The sequence below is a fragment of the Eucyclogobius newberryi genome, unplaced genomic scaffold (assembly GCF_026437365.1).
Source record: "Eucyclogobius newberryi isolate DKJ021-1_F unplaced genomic scaffold, fEucNew1.0.hap1 SCAF_17, whole genome shotgun sequence".
Lineage (NCBI taxonomy): Eukaryota > Metazoa > Chordata > Actinopteri > Gobiiformes > Gobiidae > Eucyclogobius > Eucyclogobius newberryi.
In genome coordinates, this window is record NW_027315801.1 from 29,887,861 (window position 1) to 29,905,564 (window position 17,704).

Here is a 17,704-nt window from a genome sequence, read left to right on the forward strand (position 1 = left end):
CCTCCACTGTCTATCTTGTGTCCGTTTGTCCGTCTGAGGGAGTCGGATCTCTCCTTCACTGTGGAACACCTCGAGGTTTTGAGGCCGAGAAGGAAGGTCTAAGGACAGGGGAGCTTGGGACATTTGTCAAGTCCCTATGAACATTGTTTTATCTTCTTTTTCACTGTCGCCCCTCGAGGGGCGACAGTGACTGCTGTTGTAATTTTGGGTGTTACAAATATACATTTAATTCAATTCAATTGAACATACATAAGAATATAGTATTGGATGTATCCCCATTTAAATACCTGGAAATTGGCTCATTTCCTTAATAATATATATTTTTGTGTCACTTTGTGAACCGCATCCTTTTCAGTTATCAGTGGTTTAGTATAACAAAGCCTGAATTGGTCTGATGTCTGGGAGGTAGTGGGGGCAGATTGTAATAGTTTCTCTTTCTTCTCCCTCTGTGGCACGACCGCATCCAATCAGCAGCTATCAACAGACCCAGGTAATTACAGCGCTCCGTCATTAAGGAGCACCCACCTGGAATTCCACTGACGGGTGTAGGACGGTTAGGACAGGGCCTTTAATCACACTCCCCTTCCATGGCCACACCGCCGCTTCACCCTCTCATGCACACAGCAGCCTTTGTTACTCATCCACTACTGGGATCAAAGAAATGTAGCATTTCATCTGCAATAATCGTTATACTATTGCTTTATCGTACTGCAACATCACTGTCACACTGATGCACCATACATTTCTTTTGAAACTGTTTATACAAGCAATATAGTCAACATTACACAAGCAAGCTGAAGAGTAGTTGTCTGTCCGAGGCTGTGGATACATTACAAAGCCTTATTTTCCAATATTTAAGGTATTTTTCAGAATACTAGTGGTGATTCATTACAAGGATGGTTTCCTTAAGTCGTCAATGTAGTGCAGTCTCATACACAAATAAGGATTTAAACGTTTCACAATTTAAATAATAAATTCCACACATCTTATCACAGTTTTTACAGAAATATTTTCAATGACACATTTGGTGTCACTCCCAGTCCTGGGTTTGTCTGTATACTACTCAAGGGCAATACAAATCCATGTCCGTCCACTTCTCAAAGTGCACTAGTCGAGCAACTTCCAAAAGTCAAACTTGCTGCTTAGTAGATCAGAGTTTTTCCCCAAATAGAAATGCATCATGTTATGCCACCATAGTACATTAAATACTGGATATGTTAAAGGCTCATTTAAAAAAAAAGTTTTTAAAAAAGTGTCTTATAAAGCTTTTGGTGAATGGAGTAAAACATTTTTTCACACTGGAACAAAACACCAATGCACCCTTACCTCTCTCCTCCTGCTATTCAAAAACTGGGGATGGTGGGTCATAAAAAGGGGAAAAGGGGACTTTTAGTGCTTCCTTAGAGACAATTATTAGCCATGTAGTGACAAATGGACAAAAGAGGAGGGGAGGCAAAGCACTGACAAATTTCCCAGAATCCAATCTTCCATTGAATGCTTCTGCAAATTGTAGAAGTGTATAAGAGCACAGGGGAGTGCCCTCAGGTCTGGTCCAACCACTCAGCTCGTTTTGGTGCCTTGCACGTATGTACGTCCACTGCCTCCTCGCAGTCCTTGCACTCCACATTGCAGCACCATTTGAACTTGCACTCACACTTGGTGATTTGCTTGATTCTGGTGGTGTCATAGCCCCGCCCACAACACATGACCTCACAGCCATCGGTGCCACGGGACGTTCTGTTACAGACTCTGCCAGCTGTGCCCAGTGAACCTGCAGAGGAAGTGGGGCACACAAATATTACTATTAGACAGTTTTTTTCTAATCTACTGTACATGATGGTGACCAAAATGCTGTTGATGGCCATAATCGGACAGTAAAAAACAAAGAAAGACACTATATAACTCCTGAAACTTCTAAAATCATAACTGATGTAACCTGAACCATTTCACTTTTAGTACCACACTAGCAGACTGCACACTGCTCAAAGCCAGCGTACCTTAAATGGTTACCCACGGCACACATCCTTTTAGATTTTTCACACGTCACAGTGGATTACTCTAGGACAGTCATCCTCTTTCATCCAAAGGCTCTTTTGTCAGGGTTTATGATTGATAGAATGCAATGAATAAAGAGATTTATTAATACAGTTGAAAGGTTCATTAAAGATGACATATGGGCAATGAAATGAAGATAATTTGAAGGTATTTTAAGGCACAAAACAAACATGCCTAAAGTTGCCCAGTCCATTGTGGCTGTTCATCGGCGTACTTTATTACAGTGTCTGATATTATCCATTCTGATTGAAATTGAATAAATTGAATCCAAACGTAATTTGTTTCTTGTGTGAATGTCATGCCCGAGAGAATAGGCACTGATGTTGTGGTGTGAGGAGCGCCCTGTTTGAACTGCCACCTATTACAACATGTGGCCCATAGAACAACAGCACAACTATGTGCTGTTGGTAGAGCAGCCTATAGTTACATTGCCTTTCCCAAGCCACTGGTCTCTTTGAACCTCAGTGTGAGTGTGTGTGGGTTAAATGAACAGTGGAGCGTGACAGACAGACTGGAGGCCCCATCTCTGCCCTCCAGCTACGCTTAGCTCAGACAGACACACTGTGACAGACATAGAGAAGTGATTTTTTACCGAAATTAGCAGCTTGTGTCTCCAGGCAGTAAATTCCACTAGGTAAGGCAGGGTGGACACTGGCAAAGGTAAAAAAATCTTCCTTCTAATGTGCAATGATTGGCATCGGTTTTTATGGATGCACTTGCTGAAGAATATCCCAATTCAATTAAGTGAATGCTTACTTCTTTATACAACTCACGGTCAACACAAATTGTATCATAGCATATCACAGCATATTTTTTTCTTCTTCTAAATTAACTGGATAAATACTGACTTGTGTGCAATATTGAGCTCATGCATTGTATAGCAGTGAGAGCAGGTGGTTTCTCAAAGTGTGTCCCAAGGGCTCAGCATCCGCACCCACACAGAGCTGGTGACCACCCATAACTCACAAATGAACAAAGTAGTCATGCATAAACTTACACACAACATCTACATATCATGCATAGCACCTATCTACCCTGCTGTGCACCTCCCTCTCAGCGTCTCTACCTGCAGCTTTGTCTTGTAGGCAGTAGTCCGGGGAGTTCTCGAAGTACACCAGGTCATTCTTGGTAGCTTTCCTGAAGGCTTTGTTGGCCTCGGCAAACCCCGTGCCATCCTGGTTCATGGTCACCTCAATGGCCCCATTGTACTTCCTCCTCAGATAGTCCCCCGTTTTCCGGAAGTCTGACATGGCCATCCAACATGTCCGCAGTGTGCATGAGCCACTCACACCGTGACATTTGCACTCCAGCTTCATAAAGCGTTTCACTGCCTGCAAAAAATTACACATAAAGTATAAGTAATAATATAAATGTATTTATGTTTTAGGCTGCAAAGCATGAAGCATTTTAAAATCACACAATTTTATTTTGATGAACGTATGTACTTTTGACATTTGTTCTGGAAAATGTTTTAACAGAGTTTGTGCAGGTGCATAACTGGTTAAAATTTAAATAAGAGAAAATCACAACTGTGTCGCTTTGTCTTTGACTGGATCCAGACCAGGCGTAAGCAAAGAACATTTGGCTCGTCTAGCCATCTCTACTCTCACAAGCCACACAGAAAACAGTACAAGAAAACTGTGAGTCGGCTAATCTTAGTGTCAGTCTTAGTTAGCCTTAATTAATTATGTTGATCAGAATGTAGCCCACCTAAGGCCCAATGGAGCTGGTATCTATTTGCATAGTGACAGTCAATGCATAATTTATGAAGAGGTGAGAGTCATTTACCGTTCGGCCGCAGCGGTTGTTGTGCAAGTTCATGACTGCTCGTGCATCTCTGACAGTCCTCTCTTTAGCGTCGATAAAAGCTTTGGCAAATTTAATTCCATAGTTAATATTGTCACTGCAGCCTCCCCAGTCGAACTCGCCTTGGTCGTCACTGGCTCGTCCTCGTTTGTGAGGGTCACAGTTGCACGTCTTGAGCTCTCCCTGGCTGCAGGCTCGAGTAAGTGCATATACCACTCCGGCTGAAGAGATTGCGTAGACAAAGGCAGCTTCGCGACTGCCTGTAAAAAGCAAAGTAAAAGTGGTTGGAAACAAGGCCATACTAACTTATCATTAGTACTAGGATGAGAGACCACTGGAATACCAAGTGCCACAGTGTGGCAGTGGAGGATACTGCCATTGTGTCCTTCGTGGGACACTTCACCCCCCTTACCCACGGTGTCCATGTATGCTGGTGTATGAATGAGAGTGCACGTGGGAATGGATGGAAACTAGCCTATGGCTACACTCCAGCAGTTTACAGCAGGTGTATCACAGTCCAGACCAAATAAACTGCTCTTTTATGGATTATTTTTCAAATGTTCTTTTCTTGGGGTGCACATCACATAAAGCGTGTACTAAAACAATGCTGATTATTTATCAAAATGACAATATAGCTTTGGTTATTACAGCTGCCTTGAGGCATCTTCAACCACAAGATATTTCCCAATCATGCTAACATATTCACAAAGGTCTCTACAAGGAGAGTGGCAATTCATGGTTCCAGACAGAAAAGACAAAAAGAAGAGAATATTTCTCCTGGTGTTTTAGAATGACCTACATGATAAGATAAGGTAACCCTTATGTATCATACAATGGGTAAATCCCATTGTTGCCAAGTTTGAAAACAGCAGAACAGATAAATATGCAGATAAATATTTTTTTTAAAGATTAAAAATATATACAAAAGTAAAATAGTAAAAAATGTAAGGCTACAACATGATTACATAAAATGAATGGCTATGACTGATGGGCCGAGTACAGCTTATAGACAGAATAAATAGCAGGTAAAGTGACCTTACACAAATAGTAATGGTACGACTGGACCTGGGTGTGTGCTATCCAAGGTGCTGCTGACGTGTTCATATCAGGCCTGAGGTGGACTATCGGACATCTCTGTTCAAATATTATCATAGAAATAATCCTTGCAGTGGGGCTCCCCCTCCTCTCACATAAATTGTTTAACTACAGACACAGTGATACCCCATAAATCAGCGCTGGTGATGTCATGACAACATTTTCTACCAGTATACCAGTACATAATAGCACAGTACTGTGCTATTCTGCTCTCTTCTTGGATGTGCAGTCCATCACAAATGTGTGAGGCTGAAGAATGATAAGTATTGACGTAGTGTCTAATGTACTTGCTTGTCAGACTGGTGTTAAGGTTAAGGTATACTGTAGTGTCTGTGCATAGGGAAATTTGTCCTGTGCATTTGACCCAATCTTCAATGCTGCTGCGGAAACCTGTCAGGGTCAGTGGGAGCCACAGTACAGCACTCGGGGCCCCTGATCTTGAGTAAGGAGCACTGTTTCTGGAGGATTTTACCTATAGTGCATTTGGATTGGAGGGGGGAAACTGGAGTACCTGGAGGATACCCAGAAGAAGGGTGTAGATTAAAATCAGTCCCGCATAAAACTGAAACACTGACTTCTCGTGTTTAGTCCTGACTCTGGGCCAGTTCCTTAGCTCTTCGGAGTCTGAGATGGTTCGTATGGCACTAACATGTCAGCAAGAAACTTTGCTGCCAGGCCATGGAGATACTTGTAGCTTTAAAGTCTGTTGTCTGAGACACTAGGAAGGCAGTGCCACAAATGCATGGATAAGTCTCTCCACGTCTGATTTTAACACTGTACCTTTGATTTTGGTAAGTTTGGTAATTTTGTTAAAGTTAAAGTCCATTATTACATCCAGGTTTCTAACTTGACTTGCTTTTAGAGAGACCTGGGGTGACTGCTAACACTTTCTCTTTGTTTGTGTGGGTCAAAGACAATGTTTTATGGGGGAATTAAATTATTAAATGTACAATAATGAATTAATTAGATATGTAATTGATTAATTAAAATTGTACAATTAATTGATGAAATGTACAATTCATTGATTTAATGGTTTATTAATTCATTAATTCATTGCATTGGTCAAAAAAAATTAAAGAAACATTTAAAGTTTAACATTAAAAATATAAATTTGGTGTGAATCTGTCACTACTCACCCGCGAAACTCAGAGGGTGGAACTAAGACTGCTTTGCTCGAGTCCATTTTTCAACAGAATTACTGTGATGTCACTCATATTAATAGGATAATGGTGGAAATTGAATACTGTTGTTTTGAAAAAGGTGCACTTTTTGATCCTAAAGCCCATAATCTCCCGGTGCCAGAGCAGCACAAACTGGGCCAGAGGAGAGATGCAGGCTTCAGGTGTGAAGTGGGGCCGAAGAGAGAGTGCTGGGAAAATATCTCTCGCCCAACAGCGGAGGTTTGGTGATACATTTCTTTAGGGAATTTGACTATATTTATTCCACATCTGATAAAAATGGAAGCTGCAGATGTTGTACTAACAAATAAAACTGTGATCCACTTATTTCCAGTCAAATCAATAATTCTAGGAAGCATCAGGGTCAGTTTGTTCTCAAAACCCACAAATACCAAATCCACAAATACCAAATTACCCTAAAATAAAATGTTAGATGAATAGAACTTTAATATTTTTTTTTGTAAATTTACCTTCAGCTTTTAAAAAAGAATTGTCAAAACCCAACAAATGCTCAATTTAATGTCAATCAGCCAATCCCTCAAGACACCAGCTATACTTATTCCTATATTTAACAAAGAAAACCTAGGCAGAATTACAAATTTTGATTTCCTCTGTGAGATTGTTTCTACTTATAATTAGAGTAAAACAGAGTCTCAGTTTCACAAAGGCTCCAGCCAATTGTTTTGCACTCCAAGGGATTTTGGAACAGCTTCAGTTATAATTAGGGGTAACAGTTTTAATGAATTAATGACATATCTAATGGATTAATAATTGTGCATTTGATAATTAAAGTTTGGCACACAAATCTCTGTGGATGCCGAAGAGTGAATCCAATGGTCCATATTCACCTGCGTGAAACATAGATCTGAGTGTTGTCTGTCTAACTGTAATAGGACACATTATTTCTGTGTATCAAGTGATCTAATGGCAAAATGTAGAGGTTTAATAGAAGGGGTCCCAGGATCGGCCCTTGGGGTGCACCACAGGTCAAGGCCATGTAGTCTGAGACAAATGTATCAATTTCTTACTTTAAAATAAAGTACTTCCTGTATTTTAAATAGGACTTTTAGGGCAGTACCAGTGATGTCCATCCAGTTCTTTAGTCTGTGTATCAGGATCACAGGAGAAACAAAAATGGGAAGCACTGGGATAGCACTGAGTTGCGTCACGGCACAGTCACTATGTTTACATGCACACTAGGAAAACTGGATAACAATTCAAATGCATTATAGCAAAATCCATGTAAACTTGGAAACTACAACTAAAGTGTTGTGGATAAAATCTCAGTGATACCAATAACACATCTGGAGAATGTCAGGTCTACTCAGACTTGTTTTGGTCCTCTATGTCAAAGTGAAATTGAAGTCTACAGCAACTTATTTATTTGCACCACGGAGGACAGATAACCGAGTGTGAAAATCAAACGCTCAAAATTAAGGACCGTGTTTATCTATATTTGCCAATAGTGCAGTTATATGTATAATAGCCATTTTTATTAGCAATTGTAGCTGCAGTTAAGGTAACTTTTGGTGCTAATGCTCCCTAGATGCCCTGCATGTCTGGCCTCCCACTTAAACCTTGTGAGGAAAATAAATATTTTAACCCACTTTGATTTTGCAAGTTCTCCCACCTAGAAAATATGGAGGGGTCTGAAATTTTCATCATAGGTGTATTTCCTCTGTGATGTTGTATCTTATAGCTGCAAATATGAATTTGAACATCTGTCAATCAGAAAGAACTCTTTTTTTGCCTTTAAAAAGTCCACCTCTTCTCCACTTATTAATCTAATCGAGCAGCACCTGTTTGGGCTTGTTAGCTGCATAAAGACACCTGTCCACCACACAATCAGTCAGACTCCAACCACTACCATGGGCACAAAAATGTAGACCTCCACAAGGCTGGAAAGGGCTATTGGCAAGCAGCTTGGTGAAAAAGATGCTGAATTACTGTTGCAACAACACATCATCAGTAGGGTAAAACTATTCTGTCTCATGACGGTCTAAACCCAGCTCACGTTCCCTATTAGTGAGTGCACTGTTGGAGCAATTGTTAGAAAGTTAAAGAAGCTAAAGATGACCATGCAAGATCTCACCTCGTGGGGTATCAATGATTATAAGAAATCCCAGCCTGAAGAGAGCTACAAGTTCAAAGGTAAAACACTACGCCATCATGGTTTGAAATCATGCATTGCATAGAAGGTTCCAGGCCCATCTGACGTTTGCCAATGACCATCTGGATGATCCAGAGGAGTCAAGGGAGAAAGTAATATGGTCACGCCGAGAGGAGCCAGCTGAGGTGGCTCTGGGATATGTTCCGGATGCTTCTTAGATGCCTCCCTGGGGAGGTGTACCGGGCATGTCCCGCCAGCAAGAGGCCCCGGGGAACGCCACAGGATCACTCCGGAATAGCTGGAGGAAGTGTCTGGGGTAAGGGAAGTCTGGGAGTCCCTGCTCAAGACTGCTGTCATGTGACCCGGATAAGCAGAAGAAGATGGATGGATGGGTATAAAGTCCACTCACCGTGTTTGGAGGGAGAAGTACCTGTACCAAGATCAGTACAATCCCTACAACACCATCCCTATGCGGGGGTGGAAACAGCATGATTTGGGGGTGCTTTTCTGCACGGGGGACAGGACGACTGCACTGTAGAATGAATACAGTGCAGAAAATAATGAATGAGGTCATGTATTGCAAGATTTTGGGCAACAACCTCATTCCCTCAGTCAGAGCGTTGAAGATGGGTCGTGGCTGGGTCTTCCAACATGACAATGACCCAAAGCACACTGCCAGGATAACCAAGGAGTGAGTGAGATGCATGTCCAGGTTCTGGAGTGGCCTAGCCAATCCCCAGACCTCAATCCAATAGAAAATCTTTGGAGGGAGCTAAAACTCTGTGTTGTTCAGCGAAAGCACTGAAACCTGACAGATCTAGAAAAGATCTGTGCGGAGGAGTGGGCCAAAATCCCTGCTGCAGTGCGTGCAAACCTGGTCAAGAACTACAGGAAACGTTTGACCTCTGCAATTGTAAACAAAGGCATCTGTACCAAATATTAACATTGATTTTCTCAAGTGTTCAAATACTTATTATAATACTTATCAAGTACATTATTTAAAAATCAATAATTTCTGGATTTTTAAGTTAGTCTCTCATAGTTGAAATGTACCTCCGATGATCAGACCCCTTAGTAATTTCTTAGTGGAAGAACTTGCAAAAATGAGTATTCAAATACTTATTTTCCTCACTGTAGACTGAGACAAGAGTGGTCTGATGATTTGAAAGGGGTTGTTTAGCACATTCAGAAACTCAGAAATGTAAACATAGTGACTGGAGAAACCTCAGAGCCCAAGTTCTCACCTGGTGGAGACAAGAACGACATTCTGGAGAGGGCCAAAGCAACAATGCCACCGGAAAATGCACAAAGAAAAAGCAATATACTTAATATTGTGTCTTGGCACAGAAAAAGCCCATGCTGTGCAACAAAAAAATATTTTGTTTTAGAACTGATTAGTGTCCAGAACTTGTAAACCAGACTGAAGCACTCCATTTCCCCTTGTTAATAGTGTGGTAAGAATGATGAATTTGTTTATTTCAGCAGCATATAAATGCTATGGTGTTAAGCTACTTGCATGTGCATATCTGCTACGGTAAAAATATTTGATTAGTTGGCTATACTGAGAGGAATGTCCTGTGAGTGCGGATGGATGAGGGTAGAGGGTGCAAGGGGGTGCGTGAGAGGGAGACAGCGCGGGTCAATGGTGATCATTCAAACCTGCAGTGTGACCTGACAGTGAGTATCTCTCTAAATATTTACATGTGCATTACTGCTTATTCCCAGCACATACACATGTCTTCTAAAAACTGCTACACCAGCGTCACTACTGTCATACCTTTTAAACAGAAACACACCTTAGCCTCGTTTTCAAATGTTTAGAGGCAGAAAGTTATTTCTTATCTTCTGATCTTGTGTTTATTGATGAGGCAAAATCCAATAAGTGACGCATTATAGTGAGTGTGAATATGAAGTGCGCTGACAGGACGAGGAGCCGCAGACACACATATGGACTTACTGCGCAGTAAGACTCGCCCGAACACAGAGTGGTCCCGGTCCAGGGTGCTGCAGTTCCAGCGATGGTGTCTGAACTGGTGCTGGCACTCCCTGATCCACTCCTTGGTGCCCTCCCCGATGGCTTGCATGATGTCAGGGTGACGCAGACACAGTTGCTTCTGCTTACTCACTAAACCAGGGATGTTGTTACAGATGACACGTGCCCCTAGTGTACCAATATACCTGTGGACCAAGAAGCAACAACAATTAAGTGTCTTTCATCAAAAACGCTGTGGAATGTTGGTAGGTGAATGTTCCTTGGAATATTCAGTGTCGAGACAAGGTCCAATCAATATAAACAATATAGCCGTGCTTGATTTTTCAATGACAAAAAACAGTTACTGGAACTTTATAACAAACACCGTTAGCCCTGAACACGTGCAATACTGACTTAACCATGTGAAATACCGACCTAATGTGCAATACCGTCATATCCATGTGCAATTACTGTCGTACTCACACGCAATGTCATATTCATGTGCATATAACTGATGTAAATAGAGTGCTTATTTTACCATTATTATTATTAGTATTATTTTGTCTTACGCTAGCTGTTTTTATTTCATTTTATCTTTATTTATTTTTCCCCTCCATTCCTTATTAAGAAATGAGAGGTTTTGTCTATAGGAGTTTTTGTTTATAAGAGTTCTTCTATTAAGAGTGTTTTTTAAACTTCCTATAAGTTATCTGTCCTTTTCCTCTGTATCTACCTGCGTTGCAACAATGAAATTTCCCCATGTGTGGACAATAAAGGAATATCTTATCTTATCATGACATATTCAATCTAGAATTGTCCCAGATATTTTCGGGATCCTCCAAAAACATTTATCAGATTCTTTAGCCCCCAAAACAGGGAACAAATAGGGGAAAGAATTGAGGCACGTTTTCAGTTTCCCAAAACAGAGATAGGAATAAATAAAAATAACCATTCATATTTGATTTCTCTTTCACTTCACACACTAGACAAAAGCCCAAAAATATGACTACAACACAAAAGCAGGGAAACAAGGGGAACATAAGCAGTAGGTTGGTCTGAGTCAGAGTTCACACTCGACGATAAAGGTTTGGGAAAAGAGGGACTGAACCATTTACTCTGCTCTCTAAATAAATAAGCACTTAACCTCTCCTTGTAAGATGTTTAACCGTCTACCAGTTAGATCTCTCCAACCAGTCACATTGTCACAAATCAGTGCTGTCACTAACTAAAGTTCCTCTCCACTTTGATTCTTATCACGCCATCATTCACACTGTTATAAAATAAAGAGCATAATGAAAGTAGAGCAGGATTTCCCCCAGAATAGACTGTGTATCTCTTGACCACAGTAGGTCAGAGTGTGAGCTGTGGAGCCGTGGGTTTTACGAGACTCTGTCCCCCTCAGAGGGATTAGCGAGAGCAGAAGAGTGCCCATCAAAGGAACGCCAGTTAGAACAGCCATTCACACTTCATTTTCTGAGCAAAAGGTGGACCCGAGCACTTTATAGGATGGTAAATCATTGTCCACAACAGCAGAACACAGTGAGGACATGGATGTGGAGCCGTGAGGAACAACAAATTCAGCAATCACAGTAGAACATTCTCGAGAGGAATAAAAAATGAATAAATAAATCAGTATGGAGGATGTGCAAAACGCAACAAAATGCTGTTGTTTTACTGTATTGTCATCCAAGAAGAAGAAGATGAGACCCGTTCCAAGTAAACAAAAATATACTTATTGGATCAAAATCATTTTGAAATGTATGTGTGAAAAAGTAGTACAAGCATACACGTCATTATCCTTGAAATTAAACTTAAAATAATGATCATGGGTACTGTTATGAGTGATACTGGTAATAATACTAGTATTCTACACTTTGTCATGTGAAACGATAGCAGTGTCTTTGTAAATTGTATGATGAATCAGTTCTTTTAGCGCAGTATTGATTCCATAATTAGAACAACTGTATCAAAAGTATCAATACTGGGAATTGATTCTGACATTCTTAACAGGGTGGTGTGGGCAATAGGAGGATGTAGTATACCTGATGCCACCTGTTGCTGAATGTCTAGTAGATGAAGATGAAGAAAAGCTGCTCACTGCAGTTCTGTCCTGTTGCAATATTGTATTACAGAGTAATACATGCTGTCAGTATATTTAAATATTTACTGGACAAAGTAGATCATGACTCTGCTAGTTGTTTCTTATCCCTGTCTCTACAGGCACAGACCAAAACTTTTCATTGGAATAAATATTTCCATTGTATAAAACTGTTCTCTCTCTCTCTCGCTGTGTGCGTGTGCGCGCGCGCGCGTGTGTATGAGCGTGTGCGTGCATGTGCGTGTGCGCGCGCGTGTGTGCGTGTGTGTATGTGTGGGGGGGCGTGTGCTTGCGTGTATGTGTGCGTGCGTGCGTGTGCGCGCGCGTGTGTGCGTGTGTGTGGGTGTGGGTGGGTGCGTGCGTGTGTGTGCGTGCGCATGCGTGTGTAGGCCTTCTTTTAACTTTTGATATACTAGCTGTTCCTGTGTAATCGTGTTGACATAATTGCTGTAAAGTACATTTTGAATGTTGATAGAATTAAATTATAACTTGAAAAGCTTAATAAAAAAAAAACACTTTTAAAATATCATGATTCGGTAACATTAGATAAATGCATGCATTTAACATTGAATCACATTTCACAAATTCATAGTTATGCTTGTGTTGTGAAATGGATTAGCTATCTAATACTCAAATACCAAAACGTAATTTTACAGCTTTCCATCTTTCTTTTTCTTCGGTGTATAAATTGGGCAGTCCTTTTGTAAGATAAGAACATCCCCTAAGATTAAAGAAGAAATAAAAGAAAAAAGGTTAAAAAGAAAAATCAGTAATCACTCCTTTACAACATAATTTCCTAATATTCCATCCAAACTGCAATAGGCCTAGTGGGCATTCCTGGCCCTCTCAGTGACAGTATGAGGCACTCCCACAGACACGTCTCTGGAAGACGTGTTTTACGCAGTCACTGAGTTTTCCGGAAATTTTAGTTCTGTTTGTGTGCAAGAATTAATGACTACGATGCTTCTGACTAAAGCAGACTGAGCTCAGTTTTAAGATTTAATTCAGGCAACACGTGACTTCAATCTCAAGCTTCAATCGAGTCAATCCACTGTTCACCATGAGCTTCAATAACAGTTTTAACGCCATTGTCATCTTAACACCTGTCCGCCGGCGAACATTTTCTATATCTCAAATATTCTCTTACATCATCACTTTTATTTCCGTGGTCAATACCAGCAAGCCATACATCATTTTAAAGCTTATTTTCTCAACAAAACGAATATGTCATTGATTTACATTGAATAATATGCCCCAAGAAGCAATTGCCAATAGTTTGTGAGAAAGTCTCAACTTTTACAAACGCATGTCCTACCTGTTTGCTGTTTATGACGGACGAAACGGCTTTAATTCTGTACATCCTTGTACTCAGTCTGTCCGTAAGGAACCATTGAAAAACAATATCCACTTGTATTTTTCCTGAAGTTTTCCGATTTCAAGATATTGTCAAGTAAACAAACTTTTCTTCGTTTCTCGCCGGACGAGAATGCGCTTGTTCGGCGCATTTCTCCGTCCATAACAAATGACCTGTTTGACCTATAAAATAATGTTGGATATCCTTCTTTTCTTCAGACTGTTTCCTACAGAATGAGACCATCCACGATTTTTTCTGTCCACGGGTTTGTTTGCTACAGCCTCCGCAAAAAAAAATGCGCCGCTTGCGACGCACATGGATTAGTCTGTTTACATCTAAATAGCGCCGCGTGCGAATGACGTAGCTCAGATTGATTGACAGATTATTCTAGCCAATGAAAATAGCTTTAAAAAGAGAGGCGGGACAAAGGGATGATTGACACAGAATCTTCTGTATTCTCGTGCGTAAGGCTCCGGGAAGGCTGTAAAGAGCCAGATTTCTCGGCAGGATTTTGCGCATAACGTTTTCTGATTTTATTAGCCTTTTGGACGTGCATTTTGTTAGATATATGTATTATTATACCAATACAAAAATAAAATAAAAATATTATATATATTTTATTTTTTTTTTAACCTCTATATGGGAAATTCATGGGTAAACTCATATTTACACATATTTTTTTTTTAGCAGTTATAATTGCTATTAGTGGCCTACAAAACATCAAAATGTATGTTTTATGATCATAGAGGAGCTAAAATTGTAATAAAACAGTTTGGCACAGTTGGCACATATTTGGATCACTTGTTCCGAATATACTTTTTGATACAAAAAGGTCAACAGCACCAAAATGCCTGTTCCTAGAGATCTGAAACTTTACACAGTTGTTGTCAACAAGATAAACATCATGTACAGTGAACAGCATATGCACACAATGAAGTATGTCATGCTCATGACCATTACAAATTAACAATATTCAGGCGAGACTAAAAAAGGATGTTTTGTTTATGTTTGGGCCTCTGTAGTGTAAGTTCTGAAGCCCTGACAGTGTTCATGTGCACATCTGCAGAAACTAGAAGGCCTAAGCTTTCTAATGATGCATCACACTTGCATGTGGAACATAAGATCCTCTTTTAATAAGCAATGCCATTTGGGTATGTCCAACCATTGTGCACAGGGCGAAAATAGGTGGATGGTAACAGGTTAATGGGTCAACTGAGCTCGGCCTTCAGTGTAACGCGATTGTATTCACATGATGAATTTAATTGCCCAGTCCGTCCAGTCTACTTACCACCATGAAGAGTCCACTCGTGGCGTGATAAGCAGCAGCAAGAGCAGACACGCACTGTAAATCCGCGTCGGAATAGGTTTGGAGCATGACGACCACCTGGGCGAGAGCTTGACCCCCGCTGGCCGCTCTGTCCTGACACTTAAACATCGCTTCAGCCCCAGCATGATTTTCAACATTCAAAAGTATTCAATTCATCCACAAAGTTAAGGAAAAGAGAGAAAAACATGGATAGAGTTCGTTCAGTAGATCGCGTTCGGCATCCTTCCTCTGCTCCCCGGTGCGTCGCTGTCCATCACAGGCGCGTGTGCCATGTGCCCGCTCTCCGCCCCGGCAGGCCTACGTGGGTTTATCCGCAAGCAACAAGTGTCCGATTGCCACTAGTCCAGCGCACATGTCCAAGGGGTAAGTCCAGGGGTTTGGGTTCAGAAGTGATCGAACCAAAGCGGTGATATGAGCGCTCGTGCGTCTCTCGCGGTGAAGTGCGCGCGGCGGGTTTGGATGCTCACGCCGGACCTGCGCTTTATCAGAGTCAGCGCTGAGGGAGAGAGAGCGAGACATGAGGGAGGGCTCTGTTTATTGGACACATAGGGGTTACTGAGTTTCTGTGAGCTCTTCTGATCGGTCCCTGTAGTCTGCTGTCAATCGTTCCAATGACAATAGGTCTATAGTAGGGGTAGAAAGTATTGGTGCGGGTTAGTTACTGTGTTGTCAGTGAGTAAATCTATGGTAATTTATTTAAATCTGCTACGAAATAAATAATAAAGCTTGTTGATTCTGTGAATCACATCCCATTCTGAACTTTCAGTGATTGACACATTATTCACAGTATTACATTATTATAGCCTATATATAGTTTCGAGCAATTATGTAATTAAAATCCAAGTATTATTTTGAATGGGTAAACTTATTCAAATCATGAAGGAAGCGTTTGCCGGAAACCCAATTGATCTATTAGTGTCATTTAAACTCAAGCTATTATTCATGTTTTTATAAGTTAAAGTTAAAGAAGAAAGCTGGGAATGTTGGATTATGTGAGCAGAGCCAAATGATCCAGTGTAGCAGTGTTATACATCTTAAATCTGAACCACATGTGCAAGACAGAGTGCTGAGGCAGCAGACAGGATTCTCTCTTCCCATCATGCATCTGGGCCTGTGCTTCTCTTCTTCTCTTGCATTTTGGCTGTGAGCGGTCTTCCTCCATCAAACGTGTAAATGTGTCTCTGTCCTTCTGGAGGCAATCCAGATTTTCAAGAATCTGGAATGCCTCCAGATTCTTGAAGAATATTGTCTCAACACAAACCACCAGGTTTTCTCTAAACAAAACATTGACTTGTATTTTTTTTGTATATGCTATTCACCTCACGCTGGACTAATGTGCAAAATCCCTTTTGGAATTAGCCATAACTGTAACAAACCATGATTTGATCAAATACTTGAGAAAACAATCCAACTGTTTATGCCAAATTGACTGAGAACGCTAAGCTTCTTAATAAACACATTTGTATTAGAGCTTACACCTTCTTGCCCACACACGACATTGGCCCGTGGATGGAGTTGGCTGAGAAGGTGAGGAAAAGAAGCATGTTTATATTTTCTTCCTGAATACCGCTGAATGCGACAGCGTTTTCAGCACACTGTGAACTTGACCTGAGCTTTCTTTTCATAAACAACAACGACAGAGTCAAGTGGCGTTTGAAAGAAGAGTTTGTCCTCATGAGACAGAACTGGCAATGGAATCCCGAAAGGAAAAATACTGACTCCATGGCCAAAGAAAGGCAAATCAAAGGCATTCGAGTGCAGCATGAAACGAGGAAAAGTTGACAATAAATGGCACTTTATGTCTAGGTTGGATATGGACAAGGAGCAAACCTGCCAACAACTACCAGCGGTTATCAGTCACTGATCATATATGCAGTGGAGGCAGTGGCTCAGTGGTTAGAACATTCACTTTTCAATCCCAACAAGTGCATTTTGTTGTGCCTTGGGGCAAAACACTTCACCCACCAGGCCTATGAATATGGTGACTGAGAGTGGGTCATTGGTGGTGGCAGCATTGCTTCCTTTAGTCAACCATTGCTACTGAAGTTGCTTACCACCTCCTCGTACTGTCTGGGGAGTGACTCAACACATGCATTCTGTTATTTATTCAGAATAGTGTAATAGTGTCCAAATTGCACTAAATATATAGAAATATAGTGCAAATATAGTGTGAACGTAAGCTAAGTATTTAGAATAATGTACTCTGATTGGACCACGTAACGGAATATGTTACAAAATACATTTTAATGCAGGCATTCAGTAAGTATTCTTCTCAGTGGTGATTTGAGAGAATTGTCCAGCTTTAAAAGATCAATGCAGGTCATATTAGTGCAATTCAGCCAATTTGAGTGACTCAATCCATAATATGATTTCAGGTTTATACAAATAGAAAAAAGCATTTGTTTTTCTAAGACTCAGTAAAAGATCAGAAGGACATTTATGTGCAGAAAAAAGCAAATTGCTTCATTTAAGTATTACCTATTTAGGTCCGACAGCAGCTAAAATTAAGCCGTTATTCAGGGACAATTGTGTCATGCTACATATGGAAGGGCTGTGTCTGGAAGTCCTGTTAATTTATTATCTTGTAAATTTAGATCTGCTGACAGAGATGTACCATTCGGGAGCAGGGTTGCGGTCGCGGGGCGTTTGGCTCGTGCTCAGAGAAGGTGTCATGTCCTGTTATTATGGTTTGTACCTCCAAGGGAGCCC

General features: G+C 40.9%; 1 protein-coding gene across 2 annotated transcripts; it reads right to left on the reverse strand.

The window, feature by feature from the left end:
* Positions 1–248: 248 nt before the first annotated feature.
* wnt2bb (wingless-type MMTV integration site family, member 2Bb) lies at positions 249–15,395 on the reverse strand. 2 transcript variants are annotated; one of them, XM_072449883.1, is made up of 5 exons: positions 14,957–15,395; positions 10,202–10,422; positions 3,844–4,121; positions 3,122–3,386; positions 249–1,771 (listed from the first exon to the last, which is right to left on the reverse strand). In XM_072449883.1, exons 1-5 carry the CDS (start codon positions 15,130–15,132, stop codon positions 1,542–1,544), a joined length of 1,170 nt encoding a protein of 389 aa, XP_072305984.1. In that variant the 5' UTR covers positions 15,133–15,395; the 3' UTR covers positions 249–1,541. The 2 variants fall into 2 exon arrangements, with proteins under 2 accessions (XP_072305984.1, XP_072305985.1); XM_072449884.1 differs by having other exon boundaries at positions 3,844–4,117; positions 10,198–10,422; positions 14,957–15,391.
* Between the last annotated feature and the right edge of the window lie 2,309 nt (positions 15,396–17,704).

Excerpts from the sequence above, each read along its gene's own strand:
- wnt2bb (XM_072449883.1), bottom strand. The coding sequence starts at position 15,132 with ATGTTGAAAATCATGCTGGGGCTGAAGCGATGTTTAAGTGTCAGGACA. Across the intron at positions 10,423-14,956 it reads CGAGTGGACTCTTCATGGTG|GTATATTGGTACACTAGGGG; the intron begins GTAAGTAGACTG and ends CTTGGTCCACAG. Across the intron at positions 4,122-10,201 it reads CGGGCGAGTCTTACTGCGCA|GCAGTCGCGAAGCTGCCTTT; the intron begins GTAAGTCCATAT and ends TGCTTTTTACAG.